The sequence below is a fragment of the Sorex araneus genome, chromosome 3 (assembly GCF_027595985.1).
Source record: "Sorex araneus isolate mSorAra2 chromosome 3, mSorAra2.pri, whole genome shotgun sequence".
Classification (NCBI taxonomy): domain Eukaryota; kingdom Metazoa; phylum Chordata; class Mammalia; order Eulipotyphla; family Soricidae; genus Sorex; species Sorex araneus.
Genome location: NC_073304.1, coordinates 1,308,334 through 1,330,587, shown reverse-complemented (window position 1 = coordinate 1,330,587; position 22,254 = coordinate 1,308,334). Strand labels below are relative to the sequence as shown.

The 22,254-nt window shown below is 53.9% G+C and overlaps 1 protein-coding gene across 2 annotated transcripts in view; it reads left to right on the top strand.

Annotated features, from left to right (window-relative positions):
• RCOR1 (REST corepressor 1) overlaps positions 1–22,254 on the top strand; it is a 106,829-nt gene that overhangs the window by 73,962 nt on the left and 10,613 nt on the right. For both annotated transcript variants that reach the window (XM_055130581.1, XM_055130580.1), the window contains 4 exons: positions 11,413–11,465; positions 13,895–14,056; positions 15,029–15,147; positions 17,401–17,479. In XM_055130581.1, coding sequence (XP_054986556.1) covers positions 11,413–11,465; positions 13,895–14,056; positions 15,029–15,147; positions 17,401–17,479 — 413 coding nt within the window. The remainder of the gene's footprint in view (positions 1–11,412; positions 11,466–13,894; positions 14,057–15,028; positions 15,148–17,400; positions 17,480–22,254) is intronic.

Here is a 22,254-nt window from a genome sequence, read left to right as displayed (position 1 = left end):
GGTGCTCAGGGGACCATATGGGATGCTGGGATTCGAACCCGGGTCGGCCGCGTGCAAGGCAAACGCCCTACCCGCTGTGCTATCACTCCAGCCCCTACCTCGGGTTTTTAAAGTACGTATCTTAATAACCAGAAATTTCAAGATTTTTTTCCTCCAGCTTTTTTTTTCTTTGAAATGTACAGTGTTTTTCCTAGTCCAGATCTCCTTAATGTGGTTTTGTTGTTTTTGTATTTTTTAATTGAATCACCGTGAGATAGTTAAAAAGCTTTCATGTTTGAGTTTCCTCCTTAATGTTCTAAGGAAAACAAAGTTTGCCAAAGCAGGTGTGGTCAGACTGTGGCCTAGGGGAATTCTTAGTTGGGATTTTGGCAGGAGAGGATAGTTAGAAATGGGAGTGTTCTGGGGTTGGAGTGACATTTGCCTTGCATGTGGCTGACTCAGGCTAACCCCTGAGCATCTCTGAGTGTGGCCCCCAAACAAAGAAAAAGGAATGGGAGTATTCTGGAGATGATCTCCACCCTCAACCCCCCACCCAGCAGTGCTCAGGGGTTGCTCCTGGCTCTGCACTCGATAATTACTCCTGGAGGTGTTCAGGGGCCCGTATGGCATGCTGGGGATCCAGCCCAGGTCAGGGCACGTGCCCTCCCTGCTGTACAAACACTCCAGCCCCTACAAACAAACTTTCACTGCTGGCGGGACTTGGAAGAGGAGGCAGAAAGGCTGCCGGGGTCCACCTCTGAAGCAGGTTCTGTGGCTCAGCCAGAGGAGCCGGGTGAGGGCGAACAGCTAACCTGTAGCTGCTGAGAAAGTCAGCAGGCCTTACTCTTACGCGTTACTGTGTATGAGTGCTTTTGCAGCTCATTATTTGTATTTTGTTTTATAAACATGAGGAGAAACTGATACGGTGGTTACAAGCCTGAGTCTCAGCGTTGTTAAAAAAAATGGTCTCTTTTGGCTTAAGTATGAAAATTCATTCCGGCGACACACGCTAGAGGTGCACACGAAGCCCGGGTCTGTCTGTGAAACTTCACAGCCCCTGAGCTGTACCTGGCGTGTCGGGCCCCAGTGCCGTCACTCACCGTGCAGACCATCCCGGGGGTCAGATGGCTGTCTCAAACCGACAGGCTGCCAGGCCTTTCCTGTTCCCCGGCCCGGCTCCCTTGACCTCTCTGAAACAGGATCCTGGAGCTTCTCTGGGTCCTTTGTCTGGAATTCGCTTCTGGGAGAGCTCACGGCTGCTGTCATTGCTCACGCGACCACATCCATGGCCGCCACTGCTGTGCCCCTTGTTCCCTTGCCCGTCACTGCACGAGTGGATGGATGCCTGAGCATTGTGTCAAGACGCCATGGAACTGTCAGCTGCTGACGAAGTTAACAGTTTGGTTTACATTTTAAGTGCTTGGGCCTGGGCTCCCCCCAGTGCCCGGCCTGTTGCTTGGTTCAGGGGTCGCATCAGCAGCACGCAGCCTGCTCCTGGCAGGGCCCCTGTGCTGCGTGCAGGTGAGTGCCTACCTGTGTACTCTGCTTGGCCCCAGGCCTCTTTTACCACATAGGTTGTCCCTCATCCTGTCCCTGCGCCATCTGCCTTGCCCCCGGTGTGCAGTGGCCTGGTCTTCCCGTGTGCTGTCCAGTGTGTGTTCCTCTGACATCTGCAGTCAGAACTCTGTCACCTGTCCCTTGCTGGGGCTTGTTGTAGCCTCTAGGGCTGTGCCCAGCGGCTCCCTGGCAGGGGCTTTCCCTGGTCTCGTACCGGAGTAGACTGAAGCCGGCTGAGCTTTCAGGTGACCCAAGTAAATGAACCCACCTACCTGGTGCCCGCCCTGCCCTGCCCACGGGTGGTTTTCTGCACTGTCCTCTGCTGGCGGATGGGTGTGCCGAGAGAACGTTTGCGCCTTTCCACTGAGTGTTTGCGTCCTCACGGTAAGTGAGTAAGCCCCGAGTGGCTGTGTCTTGGCACTGCAGCATCGAGCTTGCGTTGCCGTGCTCTCCCAGGGCAGCAGGAAACTGCGGTCGCTCTGCTCACAGAGCTGGGGAGGGGAGGGGAGGCGCTCAGACTGGCCCAGGCTTTCAGCTTTTTGAAAACTAATGACTTCTAAAGAGCTTGAGGCCCGTGATTAAAATGCTTCTTATTAGTGTGTAAGTATTCATATCATTTTTATTCTCTTTTTGTTGTTTTGGTTTTGAGGCCACACCCGGCACTGCTCAGGGGTTACTCCTGGCACGGCACTCTGGAATCCCTCCTGGTGGTGCTCGGGATGAGACGGGATGCCGGGCATCAAACCTGGGTCGGCTGCGTGCAAGGCAAATGCCCTCCCGGCTGTGCTATTGCTCTGGCCCTTCATTTTAATTGTCTTTTTAAATATTTAGTTAGTAAGTTGGAAACTGGCTGGAAAAAAGTGCAGAAGTTGAATTTACAAAGTGTGGTGGAAATAACTTACTCAGAAATCAAGGGTGTGGCCTCCCCCTCTCCTCACTTCATCCCGTTCACTGGTCACAACCGGGAGCCCCTGCCGCCCTCCTCAGCCGTCACGGCGGCGACACGCTGTAACGTGTTTCGTGACACCCACGTGGGAAGAGTGTAGATCTGCAGCTTAGCCAGATTAACGCCGAGTGGTTCCCGAGCGCGCCAGGGAGCTGCAGAGGCCTTGTTCTCTCGGCCGTGGCCTGTGTGCCTGTGTGCCGGACTCATTTCCCACGCGAGCCTCGTGTTTCTGTTCAGTGTGGCAGTGGTCTTGTGATTCGGTAAGAATTTTTTTTTTTCTGCACATTAAAAAAAAAAAAGTCAGCAGGGGCTGGAGCAATAGCACAGCAGGTAGGGCATTTGCCTTGCAAGTGGGCGACCCGGGTTCGATTCCCAGCATCCCATATGGTCCCCTGAGCACCGCCAGGGGTGATTCCTGAGTGCGGAGCCAGGAGTAACCCCTGTGCATTGCCGGGTGTGACCCAAAAAGCAAAAAAAAATTAAAATAAAAAAAATAAATAAAATTCTTCAGCAGATACAAAACGTTTTTGCAGGAGTTAGCCAGTTGGAATGCAGATGTAGTTTAAAGTGCTGTTTGAGAACCAAATTTGCTGTTGTGTAAATGGACGAGAATATATACATATACTCATAAAAATCTGTGCTAATTGGGCTGGAGTTGAGTGTCAGATGGTAGCATGTGGGAGGCAGGGACTGACCCCTCTGCCCCTGCCAACTCCACCCCACCCCGTGCCGATGGGGCGGACACCAGCGCGGAGTACTGCCAGGAGCATGCCCCCGTGTGTAAATAAGCGTCTGTGGGTGTGTGTCTGCACACAGTATTCACACAAGTCCTATTAAGGGCAGGGCTTTACTGTGATACTCTTGAAGAAACTGCATATTCAAGTTGACCTGTGAATGACATGAATTTGAACTGCTCCATCTATTATATTAGATTTTCTTGTAAACAAACAAATTTAAGGTGATAGTTTGTAATATTGGCAATGTATTTTCTCTATATTTTCTAGACTTGTTCGCTAGTAGACTTTATTGTAAGAATGCAGTGTGTATAATACATAAACTGTATACAATGTATCGATCAGCTGATTATGTTATTGAAAAGGCTTTTGACCCACAACAAGTGAATTGGAGGAGCCAGAAGTTACCTGTGGGTTTTGGCTATTGGAGCACCCCTAAGTGCTGTTCCCCCCCCCCCCCCCCAGTTGTTAAAGAGACAATATAATGGGGGCTGGAGTGATAGCACATGGGTAGGGCGTTTGCCTTATATGTGGCCAACCCGGGTTCAATTCCCAGCATCCCATATGGTCCCCCAAGCACTGCCAGGAGTAATTCCTGAGTGCAGAGCCAGGAGTAACCCCTGTGCATCGCCAGGTGTGACCCAAAAAGCACACACACAAAAAAAGACAATATAAGGGGCTGAAGAGATAGTACAGAGGGGAAGGCTCTTGCCTTGCATCTGGTCAACCTGGGGTTGACCCATATGGTCCCCTGAGCACCACCGGGAGGAATTCCTGAGACCCACGGCAGGAGTAAGCTCTGGAAATCGAGGGGGGTGGGGGGGTGGCCCCAAAACTATGAAACAAACAAAAAAAAAGGTCAAATGTATACTACCAACTTGTTTTTATTGTTCAGAATAGCCGGGTGAGGGGACTAGGCGTGGAGGGCCGGGCCTTGCCCTGCGTGCAGAAGGCGTGGAGGGCCGGGCCTCACCCTGCGTGCAGTAGGTGTGGAGGGCCGGGCCTCGCCACGTGTGTGGTAGGTGTGGAGGGCCGGGCCTCGCCCTGCGTGCAGTGCACCCAGACTTGATTTCTGGCACCGCGTGCAGTAGGTGCGGAGGGCCGGGCCTCACCACGCGTGTGGTAGGTGTGGAGGGCCGGGCCTCGCCCTGCGTGCAGTGCACCCAGACTTGATTCCTGGCACCGCGTGCAGTGTCCTGCCAGGAGGGTCCCCGCAGCGCAGGGTCTGACTATGTTAAGCACGTGCGTCCTCTCATGAGTATGTAATGTCAGATAATGTATGTCTTTCAGCTTTAACTTTCCTATGATAGTTAGGATGAGTTTTTACCCTGAATAGCATCCCATGCTCGCTTAACTTAGCCGTGTTCCTATTCCTGAGCATTTATATTTTTAAAATTTCCCCACTGTAAATAACACATGAGTAAGCAGGGATTTGTAGCAAGCCTGCTGGGCTCGCAGGCTCTCCCTCCCCCCGCCCCGTGATGAATTGTTTCGTATCATTTGTCCTCTAGCCAGATTGTAAGTTCCTTGGGGGTCTCACAGGAGACACGTGCCCCAGAGCCCCCGCGAGGGCAGTAGCTGTCTGCCTGTGCGCGCTTGGCCCCGCCCCGCCTCCGAGTCTCGGCACTTTTCTCCTGTGCCCTGTGGGCTGGAGGCGTGTGGAGCCGTGTCTGAGCCGTGTGTGTATGTGCCTGGTCAGCTGTGTGTCCGCAGGCCAACACACAGTGTGAGTCAGACTGGCGCAGCTGGGGGAGGCAGGGACAGCTTCAGCCCTGCCTCTGTGGGGCTGTGTGATGGCCGATGCCGGGGCAGCCTGGGCTCAGCGCGCTGGAGGCCGGAAAACTCAGCTGGGGAGGCGCCTGTCTGGGTAACCGCCACCGTAGTCTGCTGTGTTACGGGGAATCAGCACCGCCAGGCCCCTGTCTCCTCCCCACCCGGGGCCAGGGGGTGCTGCTTGTCATCAGGGGAGGTGCAGCTCAGATGGTACCGACACCTCGGGGCGCGCGTGGCTGTTGGGAACATGGGCGCAGCTGTCTGCTCAGGGACTGGGTCATCCAGCGACGGGGTGCCAGGGCGCTGCCTGCTGATTCTTTATTATCGTCTCTGGGTGCAGTTATGGAGAAAGTGTCATTGTAATCAAGGCTCGGTGACATTGGAGTGACGGTGCTTCCCTTTGTAGCTGCAGTGTCTGGGGCTTGAACACTGCAGGTTGTGGTGGTGTATAAACTGCACCCCTTGTTTGCCGGTGCTGGACCCTGCGCGTTCTGGTTGTGGTGCACTGGGGGTCACACACCTGGGCCCTGTGTCACAGGGCCTCATTTCCATAACGTGCACTCGCACACACCTAGCTGTGCACCGGAGAGTAAGTGTGTCGCCAGGGGACCCAGACAGTGCAGGGGCCGCCCTTTAGCATCTCCGGGCGGCACCACGGATCGAACCTTTAGCTTCATGCTTGCTCGGAAGCCGCTTCCCCTGCCCAGCCACTCCCAGGCTCTGGTCACCTTCTTAAGAAAGGGAGATGGACGTAAAACCCAGTGCCTTTCTGTGGGGGTTTTGGTTGGGGAATTATACCTAGTGATGCTCAGGGACTCCCAGAAGTGCTTAGGGGAAATGTGGGTGCTCGCAGCACATGTCCCAGCCCTTGAGTCATTTTCCTCACTCATTTATTATTCTTCCTTTTATTAATAGGTCAAAAATTTAAATGTTAAATTTAAATTTTATTTATTTATTTATTTATTTTGCTTCTTTTTGGGTTGCACCTGGCAATGCACAGGGGTTATTCCTGGCTGTGCACTCAGGAACCACCTCTGGCAGTGCTCAGGGGACCATATGGGATGCTGGGATTCAAACCCGGGTTGGCTGCGTGCAAGGCAAACGCCCTCCCCGCTGTGCTATTTCTCCAGCCCCTCTCCTGGGGTAGAATGTACAGTCCAGTTGACACTGGGGTGGAGAGGGGCCTTAGGTGGGTGGGCTCTGGGCCCGGGGGGTAAACAAGTGCTCTCAGCCGCAAGTGCTGTCTTCTGCTTTCGGCCAGCGTCTCCTGTGTTCTTGGCTGTGCCTGTAGTGTTTACTGGAACACCAGGGAAGCCAATGTTGGTATTGCTAGAAAGGCCACTTTGTGCAAAAACACATGAAGAAATAGAATTTTTACAAATAAGTCACATTTCACTCCTAACTAGGAAGTTATGCTTCCATATATTTCGCTCTCGAAAGTCTGGCTGCTCTTGCTCTGTGCCTCACGCCCTTCTCCCCTCTAGTGGCTGTAGTAATGTATGTGCCCACCAGGTGGCATAATTGCTTAACTCAGCGTGAGCCTATTTCGGTTCTCGATGAATCAAAGAAATCATTTTTTAATAATAAAAGGCAAGATCATGATATTTATCATGTTCTAGAAGAAAAGTATGTGGCGTGCTGAGTTAGAGTTCTGAGAGAGAAATTGGTCCAGTGTTTCCTTCGCAGTACCTACTGCCTACTGCAAATGTTGTGAGGTGGTTTAAAAGCCATGTTCTGGCTGTCACTTTGTCCTCAGCCCACCTTACAGTGGCTGCCTCTTGCTCTGCATAGAACACGCACGATTACAAGGTGTTTTGAATCTCTGCAGTACCTCCGGGGAGAGAAGGGGAAGTTGAGGCTACTGAGCCTCTTCTCACCTGCATCCCTCCTTCGTGCGGTGAACGCGAGACCCCAGAGTGCTTGGAAGGGCATCTAGTTCCTGCATTTCAGCGTGAATTAGACACTAAGGCAGCCAGCTGCCCTCAGCTCCCTGAGATTGGGCCAGTCAGTGGGTTTACCTTGCCCCCTTCCTGCCCCAGGAGGCTGCTCTCATCTGCAGTGCCCGTCTGCCTCGCTCCACAGATAGAAGATTCTGGAGTTTCAGGCCCTAGGCCCTGGCTCACACTCTTTACAAGCTCCTTTTCTACGGTTGATCCATCGTGGGATAAACTGTGTCCCCTCTTCGGTACCTCCCCTGTTTCTTCACTTACGAACGGGAGTGACAGCTGACTGGGGTCACGCCCCCGAGAAGAGCTTCCCACAGTGCCAGGGGCGTCCAGCTCTGGAGTCCAGAAACTTCCTTCTCATTGCTGTTCCTGATTGCCCGGGCCCCGCTCTGCACCCCACACTGTGGTTTGGCTATTCTCTTCTTTGCTTCTCGATTCTGCAGGGGAGAAAATGGGTGTTTTTCATCTGGTGTGAGCTGCCGCTCAGCACCGCAGTTATGCGTGTGGTACGCATAGCTGAAGCCGTGATTGGGATTGGTAAGGTGCAGAGTCTGACCGGCTGCCCTTCCGTGCTATGTGGCGTCTGGCGTCTGTGCCGTGCTTTTACCTACCCCAGCTGAAGATGAGGCAGTCAGAAATTGTCCACTGGGAGTTTGGTTGTTTCGGTTCTCACCGATGTTGCGTTGTACAGTGGTGACCGGGTTGAGCAGAATGCCCCGTGACAGGCTTAGTGTCAGCTGAACCCGGGGGTAGCCCAGATGCCTTCCCAGCCCCACGTAAGGGAGGCCTCCTGGGCCCATAGCAGCGTCCGCGCCTCTCCTGAGGGCCCCTGGACTTTGCTCCCCTTCCTGATCCAGCTTCTAACACGCGGCTCACATTGGCTTTCCCCCTCGCGACTGGGCTCAGCTGGTTAACCTTTAACTGTCCCGAGGCGAACCGAGGCTGCTGTGAGGTACTGTCCCAGCAACGCTCAGAGCTCGTTTCTCCTCAGCCCTTCCTTCTCGGAGGGTGGGGGGCAATGTGGGGTACTGGGAATGGAGCCTGGGCCAGCCGGGCCCAGGGCAAGCGCTTTGCCGCCATCCCATCTTTCTCACCCCCCATCCCATCTTTCTCACCCCCCACCCCTCGACCCCCGCCCCCGGTCCCTTGTGTTTTTCTCTATCAGCCATCTACGTGGCTTTGGTGTTTGGTTTTTTTGTTGTTGTTTTTTTTTTTATTTTATAAAGTAGTTCACAGTTGGTTATATTTACTATTCAAACACCAGTCCCACCACCATTACACCTTCCCACCACGGTATTTTGAACGTTTCCATTGCAAACCCCAACCCCTGCCCCAAAGCAGAACCAAAATAATTTATGGTTGTTTTTGTTTTTTGTGTTTTTTTTCCGGGGTGGGGGGGGCCACACCCGGCGATGCACAGGGGTTACTCCTGGCTCTGCACTCAGGAATTACTCCTGGCGGTGCTCGGGGGGCCATATGGGATGCTGGGAATCGAACCCAGGTCAGCCGCGTGCAAGGCAAACGCCCTGTCCGCTGTGCTATCACTCCAGCCCCGAAATAATTTATGTTTTTATGAGAGAATTTGGAAGTGGATTTTCTTTTCTTAGGTTGAAAGTGGTTTGTTGTGTCTCTTTTTGGAAGTCACTTGAGAGGCTTGACAAAATGCTCTGTGCTTCCAGCACGTTCTGCCAGCAGTGCGGAGCCACCGTACAGAGCACGGGAGTGGGGGTTAGTGACTTTCCCAGGGAGTAGCGCCGAGGGCCGGAGCCGGGCACGGGAGGGACAGGGCCTGCTCCGAGTGCCTGGGCGAGAGGTAATGGCGTCGCATGTGAGCAGATGGCCTCCGAGCTCTGCTTACCGCAGACCGGGTCTGCCTTGGCCTGTCCTCACTCGATCCTGCATCCCGGCACTCCTGGACGGACAGCACGGCGCTCATCCTTACTGGGCGCTGGGCTATGAGAATGAGAAGGTCAATTATTGGTGGTGGTATCAGGAATTCTCAACATTTTTATGAAATTGTTTCTTCACCTATTCAGGTGGGCTGGAGCCATAGCACAGCGGGTAGGGCATTTGCCTTGCACACGGCCAACCTGGGTTTGATTCTTCCCCCCTCTCGAGAGCCTGGCAAGCTCCCCGTGGCGTATTCGATATGCCAAAAACAGTAACAAGTCTCACAATGGAGACGTTATTGGTGTCTGCTCGAGCAAATGGATGAACAACAGGAGGACAGTGCTACAGTGCTACTGCTAAAAATATAATTGTGTAAGCGGCCACTAACTAGAAGGGCGGGGAGCAGATGAACTAGAGTAGCACCAGGATGTCCCCGCTCTTGTTCTCCTTGCCTCTTCCTGACTGCTGCTGTCCCTTCTGTCTGCTCCTCACTCTGCACTTGGTGCTCGGGGCAGGGCAGTGGGGACGGGCCGTGTGTGGTGCCTGGGCTGGAAGGCGTCTCTGCCACCTGCCCTGACTGAGCCAGGTGCTGGAGACGCGTCGGGCCGGCCAGACCAGGGTGGGGAGCCCCACGCTGCCGGCCGCTCTGCCCCGTCCGCGTCCCGTGCAGGACCCAGCGCAGTCGGCCACACTGTCTGCAGGGCGGAGGCTGCCCAAGCCTGTCAGAAGGTTCTAGACTGTCCCTTCACCAGATGTTTCTGTGGTCGCTGCTCAAGGACTCCTTCCCTCTTTGTGTCCTCTGACCGTTTGCCTCCTGGCCTACTGGCCTCCCAGTGCCCCTGCAGGTCACGCCACAGCAGGTAGAAGAGGGCCGGCCCGGGGACACCTCCCTCCGGGTGGGGACGGCACACACTGTGCTGGAGAGACCAGTAGGAGCCCCGTTTCAAGTCACCTTTGTGACAAACTGAGGTCATTGAATTTGCCTTTCGCTGACTTGGGAAAGTTGGAATCAGATTTGTTTGCAGTGCTGGGGGCTGAACCCAGGTCTCACATCCCCGGTCCCATAACTTCCTGGTTCACAAGAGCTGCCCCCCAAAAATCAAAAAAAGGACTTTGATTACTTCTGAGCCAGGCAGGGCCTGTGCCTGGGGCCTCAGGGCTTTCAATGGCTCTGAAAGTTAGGACTGGAGCAACATAGTACAGCAGGGAGGGCGCTTGTTTGGCGTGTCCCGGCCCCAGCTCCTGTATGGCCCCAAGCCCTGAGCACTGCTAGGTGTTGTCCTCCTGAAGGAACAACAACAGAAATGGTGGGGGCTGGAGCGATAGCATAGCTGGGAGGGCGTTTGCCTTGCACGCGGCCGACCCGGGTTCAATTCCCAGCATCCCATATGGTCCCCTGAGCCCCGCTGAGTGTGACTCAAAAAGCAAAAAGAAAAAAAAGGATGAAATAGAAAATTAGCAACGGGTTGTGTTATACCTAGTTCCTGATTTAGACCTTTATCAGTGGAGAGCCTTTCTAGTGTTAGAACTCACGCAGATGAAAGAGTTTGAATTCTTTTTCAAAACTGATTTTTCTTTTTCCTGCTCTGGTTGAAGAGATCGGCTGCGTACTGGACTGTGACGGACGGGCGGGGTGACCGCTCCCCGCTCAGCTGAGTGCTCGTGCCTGGCCGCTGGCGGGGCCATGGGCAGGAGAGGGAAGGCGAGGGGGAATTTGGCTTCTGCCTCGTGTGGATTCTGTTGACTTGATTTTTCAACCTGTCTTAGTTTTATAATTGACAAGAGAAGTGCTCCGGCACTCTAAGGAAGCTCTGCTGACTGGCCCGAGAAGACCGTGCCTGTGTGCCAGGCTCTCCGAGGGCCGGCTGCTCCCTGGGCCCTGGGTGCTGGCCGGCTTCCTTTCCGTGGGATGGGACGCGGCCCCGGAGACAGCTCGGAGGGCCCCTGCCCCGAGCGAGCAGGCTTGCTCCTCTGCCTCAACTGAGACCAAAAAGAAATCCCAGCTACTTGTTTTCACTTCTAAATAACGTTAAGGTACCAAGGTAAAAGTTGTTTATTATAGCAAATTTGTGAAACAAGTTTCTAACCGGTAATAAAATATCTCAGGGGTCAGAGCAATGTGCAGCGGGCATGGCACTCGCCTTGCACACAGCTAACCCGGGCATCCCGTCCCGTGTGATCCCTGAGGTCTGCCAGGAACAGCCCTGAGCACCAGCCCCCGCAGAGGAGGAGAGAGAAGGAGAAACGCGGTGACTCCCCCAGAGACAAGCACTGTTAATATTTGGTTCTACATCTTGCGCGTTTCCTCCGGGAGCCCTGAGTACGTGAGCCGCCAGGGTGCGGAGGTGGCTGAAGCGCGGACCCTGCTCGCGCCTGGGTTCCAGCCTGGCCGGTGGCTGCCCCGACAGGCAGGGTGTGCGAGATCCTGACGGGCTCAGGCGGTGCTCCTGCTACTCTCCTTTGATTATTTTGGGGCGAAATAAACCTGAAAAATATGTAGGTACACGTATAGCCATCCGTGTATACCAGTATATGCGCACGCATCAGCGCGTGCACCCGCAATGTGTGTCTGTGTCTTGTCTTTCAGTGGATGAGTACATCGCCATCGCAAAGGAGAAGCACGGGTACAACATGGAACAGGTAATTGCATGATTTTCTTCTTCTTCTTCTTCTTTTTTTTAATTTTGTTTTGGGCCACACCCAGCAGTGCTCAGGACTTGCTCCTGGCTCTGTGTTCGGGAATCACTTTTGGAAGGGCTCAGGGGATCGTGCTCGGTGTCAGGGATCAGACCAGGTCGTCTGTGCAAGGTACGTGCCCTGCCTGAGTTCTGTCTCTTCACCCCTGGGTGATGATCTTCAAAATGGGCTTTAATGGCTGACTCAGTCCTAACCGGTTTGGAGGCTTCCTGCCGGGACTGCTCGCTGGAGGCTCTGTCCCTTTGCTGCTTGTGCATCGGGCGCCTCTGTTTGGCACAGCGTCTGGGCCGGACGGCTCTTCCGCGTGCTGGACACTCGGCCGGCCAGAGGCTTTTGTTTGAGTTTGTTGTTCTTCTGATTCTGCGGGTTTTTTTTTTTCCAGACTCATCAACACACTCGTGCCTATAGTCTTTTATTGTTAATTTTGTTTTGTGTAACTTTCAACTCATAAACTGTGACTCGGGTTTTTCTTGCGTTGCATGCAGCCAACCCCGGTTCGGTTCCCAGCACCACGTGCGACTTCCCTGCTGCCTGCCGCCTGCCGAGGGTCGCCCCTAGGCTCTGCTGGCTGTGATTCTAAACAGCCGCCAGAACAGTTACGTGGAGGACCCAGAGCAGTAGGACAGCGCGTAGGTGCTGGCCTTGCAGTCGGCCGCCCAGGTTCCATACTTGGGACCCCATATGGTCTCCCGAGCCTGCCAGAAGTGAGTCCTGCTGGGTGTGGCCCAAAAACAAAAGAAGATTGTTTGGAGGAACCAGGAGATGGCACAGCAATTAGGACACATGTCTAGCATGTGCCCGCATGGGCTCGGCCCCTAGCCCCACGTGACCCTTTGAGCAGCAGTCCTGGCCCCGCATTGCCCCGCCTCCTGCTGGCCCGGAATCACTGGGACTCCCCCACGGGCTTTCTCTGTATCTGTCCATGGGAATCCGTAAGAGATTTTTCTCCATAGTTTTATATATATAACTCCATAGTTATTTATATATATATATATAAAACTATGGATATATTATTATATGTAATTTATCCATTAACTATGGATATATTATATATATAATTTATATATAATTTGCTTTTTGAGTCACACCTGGCGATGCACAGGGGTTACTCCTGGCTCATGCACTCAGGAATTACTCCTGGCGGTGCTCGGGGGACTATATGGGATGCTGGGAATTGAACCCGGGTCGGCCATGTGCAAGACAAACGTCCTACCCGCTGTGCTATCACTCCAGCCCCACCCTAGTTATATTTTATTTCAGCCTTAATTTGAATGCTAGAAAAACAGGCCTGAGGACAGGTGTGTGTTGTTTCCCTCGCATGCAGTAGGCCCCAGTTCCATTCCTGGCACCACAGACTCTCCTTCGGGCACTGCCAGTGCTGTCGGATTGGTGCTCTCCAAGCGTTGATGTTACACTTAGAGCCCGTGGGTATCTTTCTCCTTTGTCCTGAGGGCTGAGGAAGGTGGTTTGGGTCACACCAGGCAGTACTCAGGTTACTCCTGGCTGTATACTTAGGGGCCACGTGGGGATGGCACGGGCTGGCTGCATGCAAGGCAAAGCCCCACCACTGTCCTGTCTCTCCAGCCCTGTCTGCGGGCATTGCTGTCAACCCTGGCCTTCCTGTGGAATTGCTTGACTGCTGTTCAACTGTCAGGAACGCTGAGCTAAGATAGTGCCAAATAATTCAAAGCAAGAAGCGCTTGCTCTTCTGTTTTTCAAACACTGTTCATGAACTTTGCACAGCTGCTCAGAAAAGCATCCGTGTTACTGTTTAGAAAGTATGAATATTATTGGTGATTGCTGAATATATTTGCATGAATTTTCAAGGAATCTGTTCTCCAAAAGCGAATATTCTTACTTAGGATTGTAGTACGGTAAATTCTCTTGGGGGAAAATACTCCTTATTTCTCTCATTCTAGCCTGTTCCTTACCTGTATACAAACTTTTTTTCCTGTCTAAACTGAGAAGCTTCTTGAGGGTTTTGAGGAAAGGAGTAACAGAATCGGGAGCCGGGTCTTCATTTGGTGAGCACGCAGCCTGCCAGCTTCAGTCTTGGCACTGCGGTTCCAGAGCTCCCAGGGCGGCCTGGGTGTCATCCCCAGCACCCCAGGGCCAGGGCCGTGCCCTTGGGCCCTGGCTGGTTTGCCATCCGTCACGGTCGCACCCCAGGTCTCCTGAGCACCGCTTTGGTGGCCTTAAAATAAAGCACAAAGGAAGAGCAGTGAGTCGGGCCGGGCGGCACTCCGGGGCCGCGGTGCTCCCACTCCTAGCGCAGCTCGAGGCCCAGCCTCCCTCTGCCTCCAGGCCTTGCTCGGGTGCGAGACACTCACTCCAGCCTCTCTGGCGCTGTCTCCCTCCTTTCCCTGCCCTAGGCTCTCGGGATGCTCTTTTGGCACAAGCATAACATTGAGAAGTCCCTGGCCGACCTGCCCAACTTCACCCCCTTCCCTGACGAGTGGACCGTGGAGGACAAAGTCTTGTTCGAGCAGGCCTTCAGCTTCCACGGGAAGACTTTCCACAGGATCCAGCAGATGGTGAGTGGACGAGACGGCAGCCCCTCTCTCCGGCTGGCCTCGAGGGAGAGGTTGCTGGCCGCTTCCCCCTTCTCTGCCCTTGACAGCTGCGGCTCCTTTTCCCACTCACCCCAGTTTCTCTTGGGCCCCCAGTCGCTCCTCTCCAAAGGATCTCCGGGGTCACCAGAGAGGTGCAGCATCCTGAGCCCAGGCCTTCCGGGTGAATTGCGTAGCTTTGTCCTTTCACAGACAGCCTCAGCGACGCTCCCGTTAGTGTTGGAGTTTTGGGGAGTTTTTTTGGCTTTTTTTTTTGTTTGTTTTTGTTTTTTTGGGTCACACCCGGCGCTGCACAGGGGTTACTTATGAGATGCTGGGAATCAAACCTGGGTCGGCCACGTGCAAGGCAAACGCCCTACCCACTGTGCTGTTGTTCCAGCCCCAAGTGTTGGAGTTCTTAATTGCATCTTGGGTGCTGAGGGTGGAACCTATAACTTTACATGTGCCAAGCATGTGCTCTGCTGCTGAGCCCCTGGTCTCCTGGGGCTTCACGTATGTGGGAAGCACCTCTCACCTGCTGTCCAGCGTTTCGAGAGCTAGGAGTCACTGACCACCAAAACCTACCTAATTTGAAAACGTGTTTTGATGAGAGTTCTTTGTTGGTTTTTCGCTTAGAGGAAACGGCATGTGACTCCAGGCATTTCTCAGTACGGGAGAGAGATCCGAGGTCCTTATTAAATGTATCTAAACAATTGAGCTTCTTTTTTTCCCCGCTTTTTGGGTCACACCCGGCGTTGCACAGGGGTTACTCCTGGCTCTGCACTCAGGAATAACTCCTGGTGGTGCTCAGGGAACCATATGGGATGCTGGGAATCGAACCCAGGTCGCCCACATGCAAGGCAAACGCCCTACCCGCTGTGCTATTGCTCCAGCCCCGAAACAATTGAATTTTTCAGAATTTCCTTTAAATCTAAACCAGCCGCTTTTAATGTTTAGCTCCCTGATAAATCAATAGCAAGCCTGGTGAAGTTTTACTACTCTTGGAAGAAGACGAGAACTAAGACCAGCGTGATGGACCGCCACGCGCGGAAGCAGAAGCGGGAGCGGGAGGAAAGGTCAGTTTCGCCCCGGGGGGTCCTGTCCACTCCTTCCCAGGCCCTGGAAGTCTCTCAGAGCTGGTGGGGACTCCGCGAGGTGGAGCGCCCGGGGCCAGGGCGAGAGCTGCAGTCACCCCAGCTGGCCCCAGCGCGTGACCCCAGCACTGCCGGGCCTGGCCGCTGTTGCAACAGAAACTTAATTACGTGTCTGTTCTGACTTCTGAACCAGGGGACCGTATTTGTTAGTTTGCTTTGTTTGGGGGCCACACCCGATGGCGCTCAGGGCTCACTCCTGGGGGGCTCAGGGCCCCGTATGTGGTGCCGGGATCGGCCATGTAGTGCCCGGGTGGGCACATGCAAGCACTCTGCCCCCTGTGCTGTCTCTCCAGCCCCTTTTTCATGCCTTTGAAGGGGGTTCCTTCTTTTCAGGGGGATGCTCTCAAGCAGTGCTCATAACCCAGAACCACACTCTTCTTGCTTGGCTGAGCTTGCGAAATGGCTCCATGCCCGGGCCCACTGGGGCTAGGGCACCAGGGCCACCAAATCTGTGCCCAGTGGCCTTTAGTGCTCCATGCAGCAGTGCTCTGGGGACTGTGTGATCCCAGGGAGCGTGGGCTGCCCCCGCTGCGCTTTGGCCCTGGTGCCGGGGAGGGTGCTTCCCCACGTGCTGTGCAGTTCAGTGCTGGTGGCCCAGGCTTTAGTTCTTACTTCGGGTCTCCCTCGGGACACCCAGAGACCAGGTTGCCTGGCCTGAGCGGCCGGCCTTGCTCCTGCCCTGTGGTCCTCGGGGCCATGTGGTGCCGGGGCTCGAACCCCAGGGTGTGGCACATGCAGGCCATGTTCCCGACAGTCTTGCATCCCCAGAGAGGTTTTTGTGTTTTGTTGGATTCTTGCGCCACAGCCCACTGTGCTCAGGGTGACTCCTCTCGGGACTTGGGCACCGCGGGGGCTGCTGGGAACCACCGGTCTGGCCGCCGAGTGTCATTTTATTGTTCCTTCCCTTTTGCAGGTGTGAGTGGAGGCATGCAGTGTGACGCATTATTAATAAGGATGTCAGTCTGAGAGTGAATAGGACGCCTCTTAGCCTCCTTTCTGGGCCTTAATTTTGACACCAAGCGGGGCTGGCCGGGCACTCAGGGTCCCAGGATACTCTCCGCTCCGCCGGGCCAGCTGGTCTCACTGCAGAGAAGTTCCGTTTGTCACCTTCCCCGAGCTTTAGTCTTCTCAGCATGAAAGTGAAGATGCTTACAGTCTAGAAATCAGTACACTGACGATGCCTTTGTGTTCCTTGTGGTTTTAAGAGTTGCGTGAGTGTGTCAGGCATGTGGTGTCCATCCGGAGCTCGACCTGAACACAGCAGGTGGGGAGAGAGGGTCAGCCGCGTCTGTCTCTGGCGTGCACAGGCGAGGGCAGAGCAGGATAGACTGCCAGCTGAGTACCAGCTCTGGGGAGTCGGCTCTCCGGTGTCACATAGAAACGGGGAGTGGTTCTGAGGAGCTCCCTGCGCTCTCCCAGCAGGAAGCGTCTGAATTATTGACCTTCATCCACCTGCATCTCCCTCCGCTTGCCGCACGCACGCTGCCAGCTGTTTAGGGATCAGTACCTTGCTAACCGCGCGGGGCACAGTGACCCTGTCACGGAAACTGGCAGTTCAGGTTTCCAGTGTGCATTCTGCTAGGGCGAGTGTCCTGTTTGTAAGTGAGCCGATTCCCGCCAACTGGGACAGTCCACTGGAACGCGAATGGAGACAGGCGGGGCCGGGCGGGTGGCCGGCATCTAGCCGTCCTGCCTCCCTGCTTCCAGGGGGTGGCTTTTGTGGTGGTCTTTGCAGAAAGGGCTCGGACCAGGGCTGCATACCCGCAGGACTGACCTCTGCTCGTGTCAGTGTGCACGGTGCTCCCTGCCATCCTGGGCCGCGCGTGTGGCTCCCACGGGTGCTGGCCGAGGACGCCTCCGTTCCCAGCTGAGAACGGAGCTGATTGTAGGGAAGTAAAAGCAAACATTAGGTATTGCCGTTGAGGGAAAACAGCTCTCAAATACAAAACTGCAGTCTTGTGGACCTGGTGTAGGAGTTCCAAGCCTGATTTGTGGTGTTTTTATCGTTTACGCCAAAAGACTATGCAGTTGGTGTTACTGTATTTAAATGATGTAAATTCTTCTGTCTCAGTATTTTGAAGATGCATATACTAAACCTCTGTGAATTTATTGCTTATACTTGTATATTGGAATCATTACAAATTAATCTTTCAGTAACTTATTCTTGTCTTCCAGTGAGGATGAACTGGAAGAAACAAACGGAAATAACCCCATTGACATTGAGATTGAGCAAAACAAGGAAAGCAAAAAGGAGGTATTTTTTTCCCTAGTATTGTTTGAACAAAAAAATTTTACTACTGCTTCATGAGTAAAACATTGCGCTTGCTTATTCTCCTTAATCTGAAGTGCGGTTTGAGCGTCATGGCGCGACCCTCTCAGTAGTGCCCACTTTGCTGGAGAGCGCCGGCGTTTTGGTTGAACCGCGCATGACTAGAAGGCGGGAAGGGAAGCGTGTCCCCGAGTAACGCGGAGCCTGGAGTCGCGTCCTCGTGCCTTTCCCCAGCCCTGAGTCAGAAAACGCTTCCAGTGAGAATCCTGGCGCCTCTGGCGCCCCGGAGCCCCTTCCTGAGGGGCTGCCCACAGCAGGTCCTCTCAGTCTGCACGGGGACACACCGCCCTCGACATTTCCTCTCGGGGAGCCCTCAGGGGTACTCGGGTTCACTGACCGCGCCCATGGTCCCTGCAGTTGTCTGTGATTTTGAAAGATAAGTAGCAGTTGTAAACTGTCCACGATCAGGTCTGTGGGTCTCTGGCACGAGCTGCCCCCGCCCAGAATAGCCCTTCTGCGGCAGCTCCGCGGGGTGCCCGGGAGCACAGTCCCCGGCGAGAACGAACTGGGGGGCGTTATTCCTACTGGCTCACTGAGGTCCGAGCTCCAGCCCGGCCCGAGGGTCCTGTCTCTCGAGTGGAACAGACGAGAATAGCTGGCAGCTGAGATTACGGCAGCAGTGGATGTTATTTTTTAAAAAAATGTAAATACAGCTAACGAAATCAAAGTTAAAAGGATGAGTTTCCTGGGGCTGGAGCGATAGCACAGTCAGTGGTGGGGCCTTTGCCTTGCACACGGCCGACCCCAGTTTGATCTCTAGCACCCCATATGGTCCCCCAGGCACCGCCAGGAGTAATTCCTGAGTGCAGAGCCAGGAGTCACCCCGAGCATAGCTGGGTGTCACCCAAAAAGCAAAAAAAGAAAAATTGTTGAGTTTCCTGACCCACAGTCACTGTGGGTGACCCTTTCCTGGGGACCTGCTCTGTCCCCGGCACTGGCGCCTAGGGCAGGATGCAGAGTATGGTACGGGGGCACACCTGACAGGCAGAGATCTCTCCTGGCGGTGGCTCCAGAGACAGTACAGGGATGAGACTCTGGCCTCCCGTGGGGCCAACCCCGGGCAGCGCTGCGTGTCCCTGAGCAGAGCCCGGGCAGCACTGGATGTAGCCTCAGCAGAGAGAGCGTGCTCTCACTCTCGCTCTCTCTCTCTCTCTCTCTCTCTCTCCACACACACACACACACACACACACACACACACACACACACACACACACACGCAAATGGGATCTTCTGTGACTTTTTATAAAAACACGGCAGCTGGTGACGTGTGTATGTGTACAGAGGTCTGTATAGAGTTATTCCATCATACAGACCTTTGGTTACTGGGTTCGTTTTTCTAAGTGAAGAAAAATAGGTTTTGTTTTTTTCTTTTTTGACCACACCTGGTGATGCTCAGGGGTTACTACTGGTGGTGCTCAGGGGACAATATGGGATGTCGGGGACAAAATCCCCAAGTCGGCCACATCCAAGACAAAAACCCTAACCCTCTGTACTTTCCACCCTGGCCCCCGCAAAATAGTTTTTATTGGAGACGTTCAGAGAGACAGATGCAAGGGGAGAGAAAGATGAATGCATGTCCGACAGAGAAGACGAATCTTAACATGGGTTAAAATAGTTTTTTCTTTGCTTCTCAGGCCATTATATACAATGCCGTAATGCCGACACCTCATGACTTACTTTGCCACTAGCATTAATTTCTGGAAGTTGAATCGTTGGCATAAGAGTGTGCTAGACACATTTTTTTTGTCTTCTTTAAAAATGAGAACCTTCAGCACTAGGGATTGAACCTTAAGCCTCGCACGAACCTTAGTGCAAGCCCTGCGTTCTCTCACAAACTACACCCCGACCTTAGAGACTGTTTTAGGTTAGTTTTGTTTTGCTTATTTTTGTTGTTGTTTTGTTTCTTTTTAAGACCATGGTCAGGGCCAGAGCAATAGAACAGCAGGGAGGGTGCAGGAGGGCATTTGTCATGCACGTAGCCCACCCAGGTTCTATCCCCAGCATCCCATATGGTCCCCCAGGCACCTCCAGGAGTGATCCTGAGTGTGAGTCAGGAGTAACCCCTGGGCATCGCTGGGTGTGACCCCCAAACAAAAAAAGCACCGTGGCTTAGAAGTGCCGGGTGCTACTCCTCGCTCGGCTGTCGTGAGACAGTGTGTGCCACAGCCCTTTGAGCTGCTTCCCCTGCCCGAGATTTTTTTTTGGCTTTTTGGGTTACAAGGAATGGGAGCAGGGGAGGGGTCAAGGGGTGAGAAAAGGCCAGTTTACAAAGGCCAGTCAGGAGTTTGCTGTTATATTTCTGTTTGGGTTTGTTGAGGCACACCCAGCAGTGCTCAGGGCTTACTTCTGGTTTTGTGCTCAGGAATTACTCCTGGCAGTGCTGGGGGACCATATGGGGTGCCAGGGATCAAGCCTGAACTGGATGGGCTGCGTGCAAGGCCAGTGCCCTCCCCACTGTACTATCGCACTATTGCTCTGACCACCTCCTCCCTCCCTGATATGTTTTTAAGGCTTGTTTGGGCAGAAATCATTAAATTGGAAACCGTTTGTTCTTCCTGATTTCACTACTGCCAAGCAACTTGTATGAGTTCTTAAATGAGGATTATTTTAAAGGTTAGCTAAATTGGATTGTTGAGGAAATCAGATTTCACTTGCAGTTTTAAACTTTACATTTTGATACATTGATTTTTTTTTTTTTTTTTTTGGGTCACACCTGGCGATGCACAAGGGTCACTCCTGGCTCTGCACTCAGGAACCACCCCTGGCGGTGCTCAGGGGACCACATGGGATGCTGGGAATCGAACCCGGGTCGGCCGCGCGCAAGGCAAACGCCCCACCCGCTGTGCTATCACTCCAGCCCCGATACATTGATCTTTAAATGGAAGTGGGTTTTGTGGTTTGGTTTTGTTTGGGGACCACACCCAGCGGTGCTTAGGATGTAACCGCTCTCTCAGAGCTCAGGGATCACTCTGTGGGCAGCCCGGGCTGGGCTCAGGGGCCGTCTGGGCCCTGAGTCGGCAGGTGCCTGCTGCACTATGGCCCCTAAAGTGGCAGCTTTTAAAAACAAACACAATGAGGGGCCAGAGAACATTCAGGGGTTTACAGGGTTACCTATTGCTGACCCTGGTTCAGTTCCTGGCACTACATACGGTCCCACAGGCACTGCCAGGAGTGATTCCTGAGCACCAGAGCCAGGAGTAAGCCCTGAGCATGACCGGGATGAGCCCCCCTCCCCCAAACACACACACAGCATAAACATAAGGACTTTTTTTTTTTATGTGTTTATTTTTAAGTGAATTACTGTGAGCTACACTTACAGGGCTTTCATGTTTGGGTTCAGTCATAGAAAAATCGAACACCCACCTGCCCCCCAGTGCACATTTTCCATCCCAATGTCCCCAGGACCCCTCCCCCACAGATTCAGGTTTGGCCCAAATCTACCCACACCTGCCCAAAAAAAGAGAGAAAAGAAAAAATTAGAAACTCTATGGAGGTTCAAGAACGAAAGTTTTCTAAATCCCCATCCTCTCCCTCCTGAGGGTCCCGGCCGTCTCGGTGTTGCCCACTGTGGGGAGAGGGGCTGGCGCCAGGCACAGCCACGTGGCTTCGTGTTCCACTGTCCCCACCAGGGTGTGGTCGGTGGTTGTCCAGTGGGCAGGGCCCTGGCCTCACTGCCAGCACCGCCGTGCCCTATACGTTGCTGGCGAGGCTCGCAGACCCGAACGGAGGCAGGGAGGTGACTGCCCGGCCTCGGGAACCGCCTCCTCACCCCTGTTCCTCCGACTCCCACTGCTTTGGTTTATGTCTATAAACACTGCCCCTAATTTCATTTGCCTTTGCTTTTTCTTTTTTTAATTTCTTTCTGGTTTTGGTGTGGGGCCCACAGCCTGGTTCTAGAATTCTGTGCCAGCCTTGGTCAGGGAGGCCTGGGCAGCCCCGGCTGGTCCTGGGACTCCAGCACGGAAAGCCTGGCCTCGGGGCCTTTGTTTCACCCTTTTCCGCTAGCCCTCCCCGCGCGGCCCCTTGCAGACCTAGATCAGCGTCTCTCACCTTACCCTGACCGTGGCCCGGCCCCTTCCTGTCGGGGGGTGCGGGGGGCGTTGTCCTGTGCTGGGGTCCCCTTTCATGCAAGCGTCATTTGCGGTTCCCTTGGAGGATCCGAGGGGCCCGTTAGGGGCCATTTTCTATTTGAAAACACTGGGGGCTGGAAAGAGTATCAGCGGAATCCTGAGGCCAGTTCCTGCTGCCACCGAGTGTGGCCCCGAGCACTGCCAGGCGCAGCGTCAGAGGAAACTAGAGATTCATTCCATGCGCTTCTCAGTGGGGCAGGGTCTGCCCCTGTGCTGGGCGCGGGATGGCCCGAGCCCGTGAGACTGGGCCAGGCCACTGGGCCCTGGGTTCTGCTTTCTTCCCATTTTACTTGGTGCATTTTACAAAACAAACAGCCGGAGATGCGGCCAGGAAGCCCCGGTGGGGGCCATTTGCCGCCCGGCTCGTACCCGGCCAGGCTCGACCCTGTCTCCTCGGGGCCCAGCCCGACAGCGTCACTGGGGTGACTTTCAAGGAACACCAGAGAACATGGAAAAAGATTATTTGGGGTTTTTGCCAAGGATTTGATTAGCTCTCCCAATCATCTTTGGGACTTTTTTTCCTGTTCTAAACAACTATTAAATTGAATTTTAAATCGTTGCTTTTTGTGG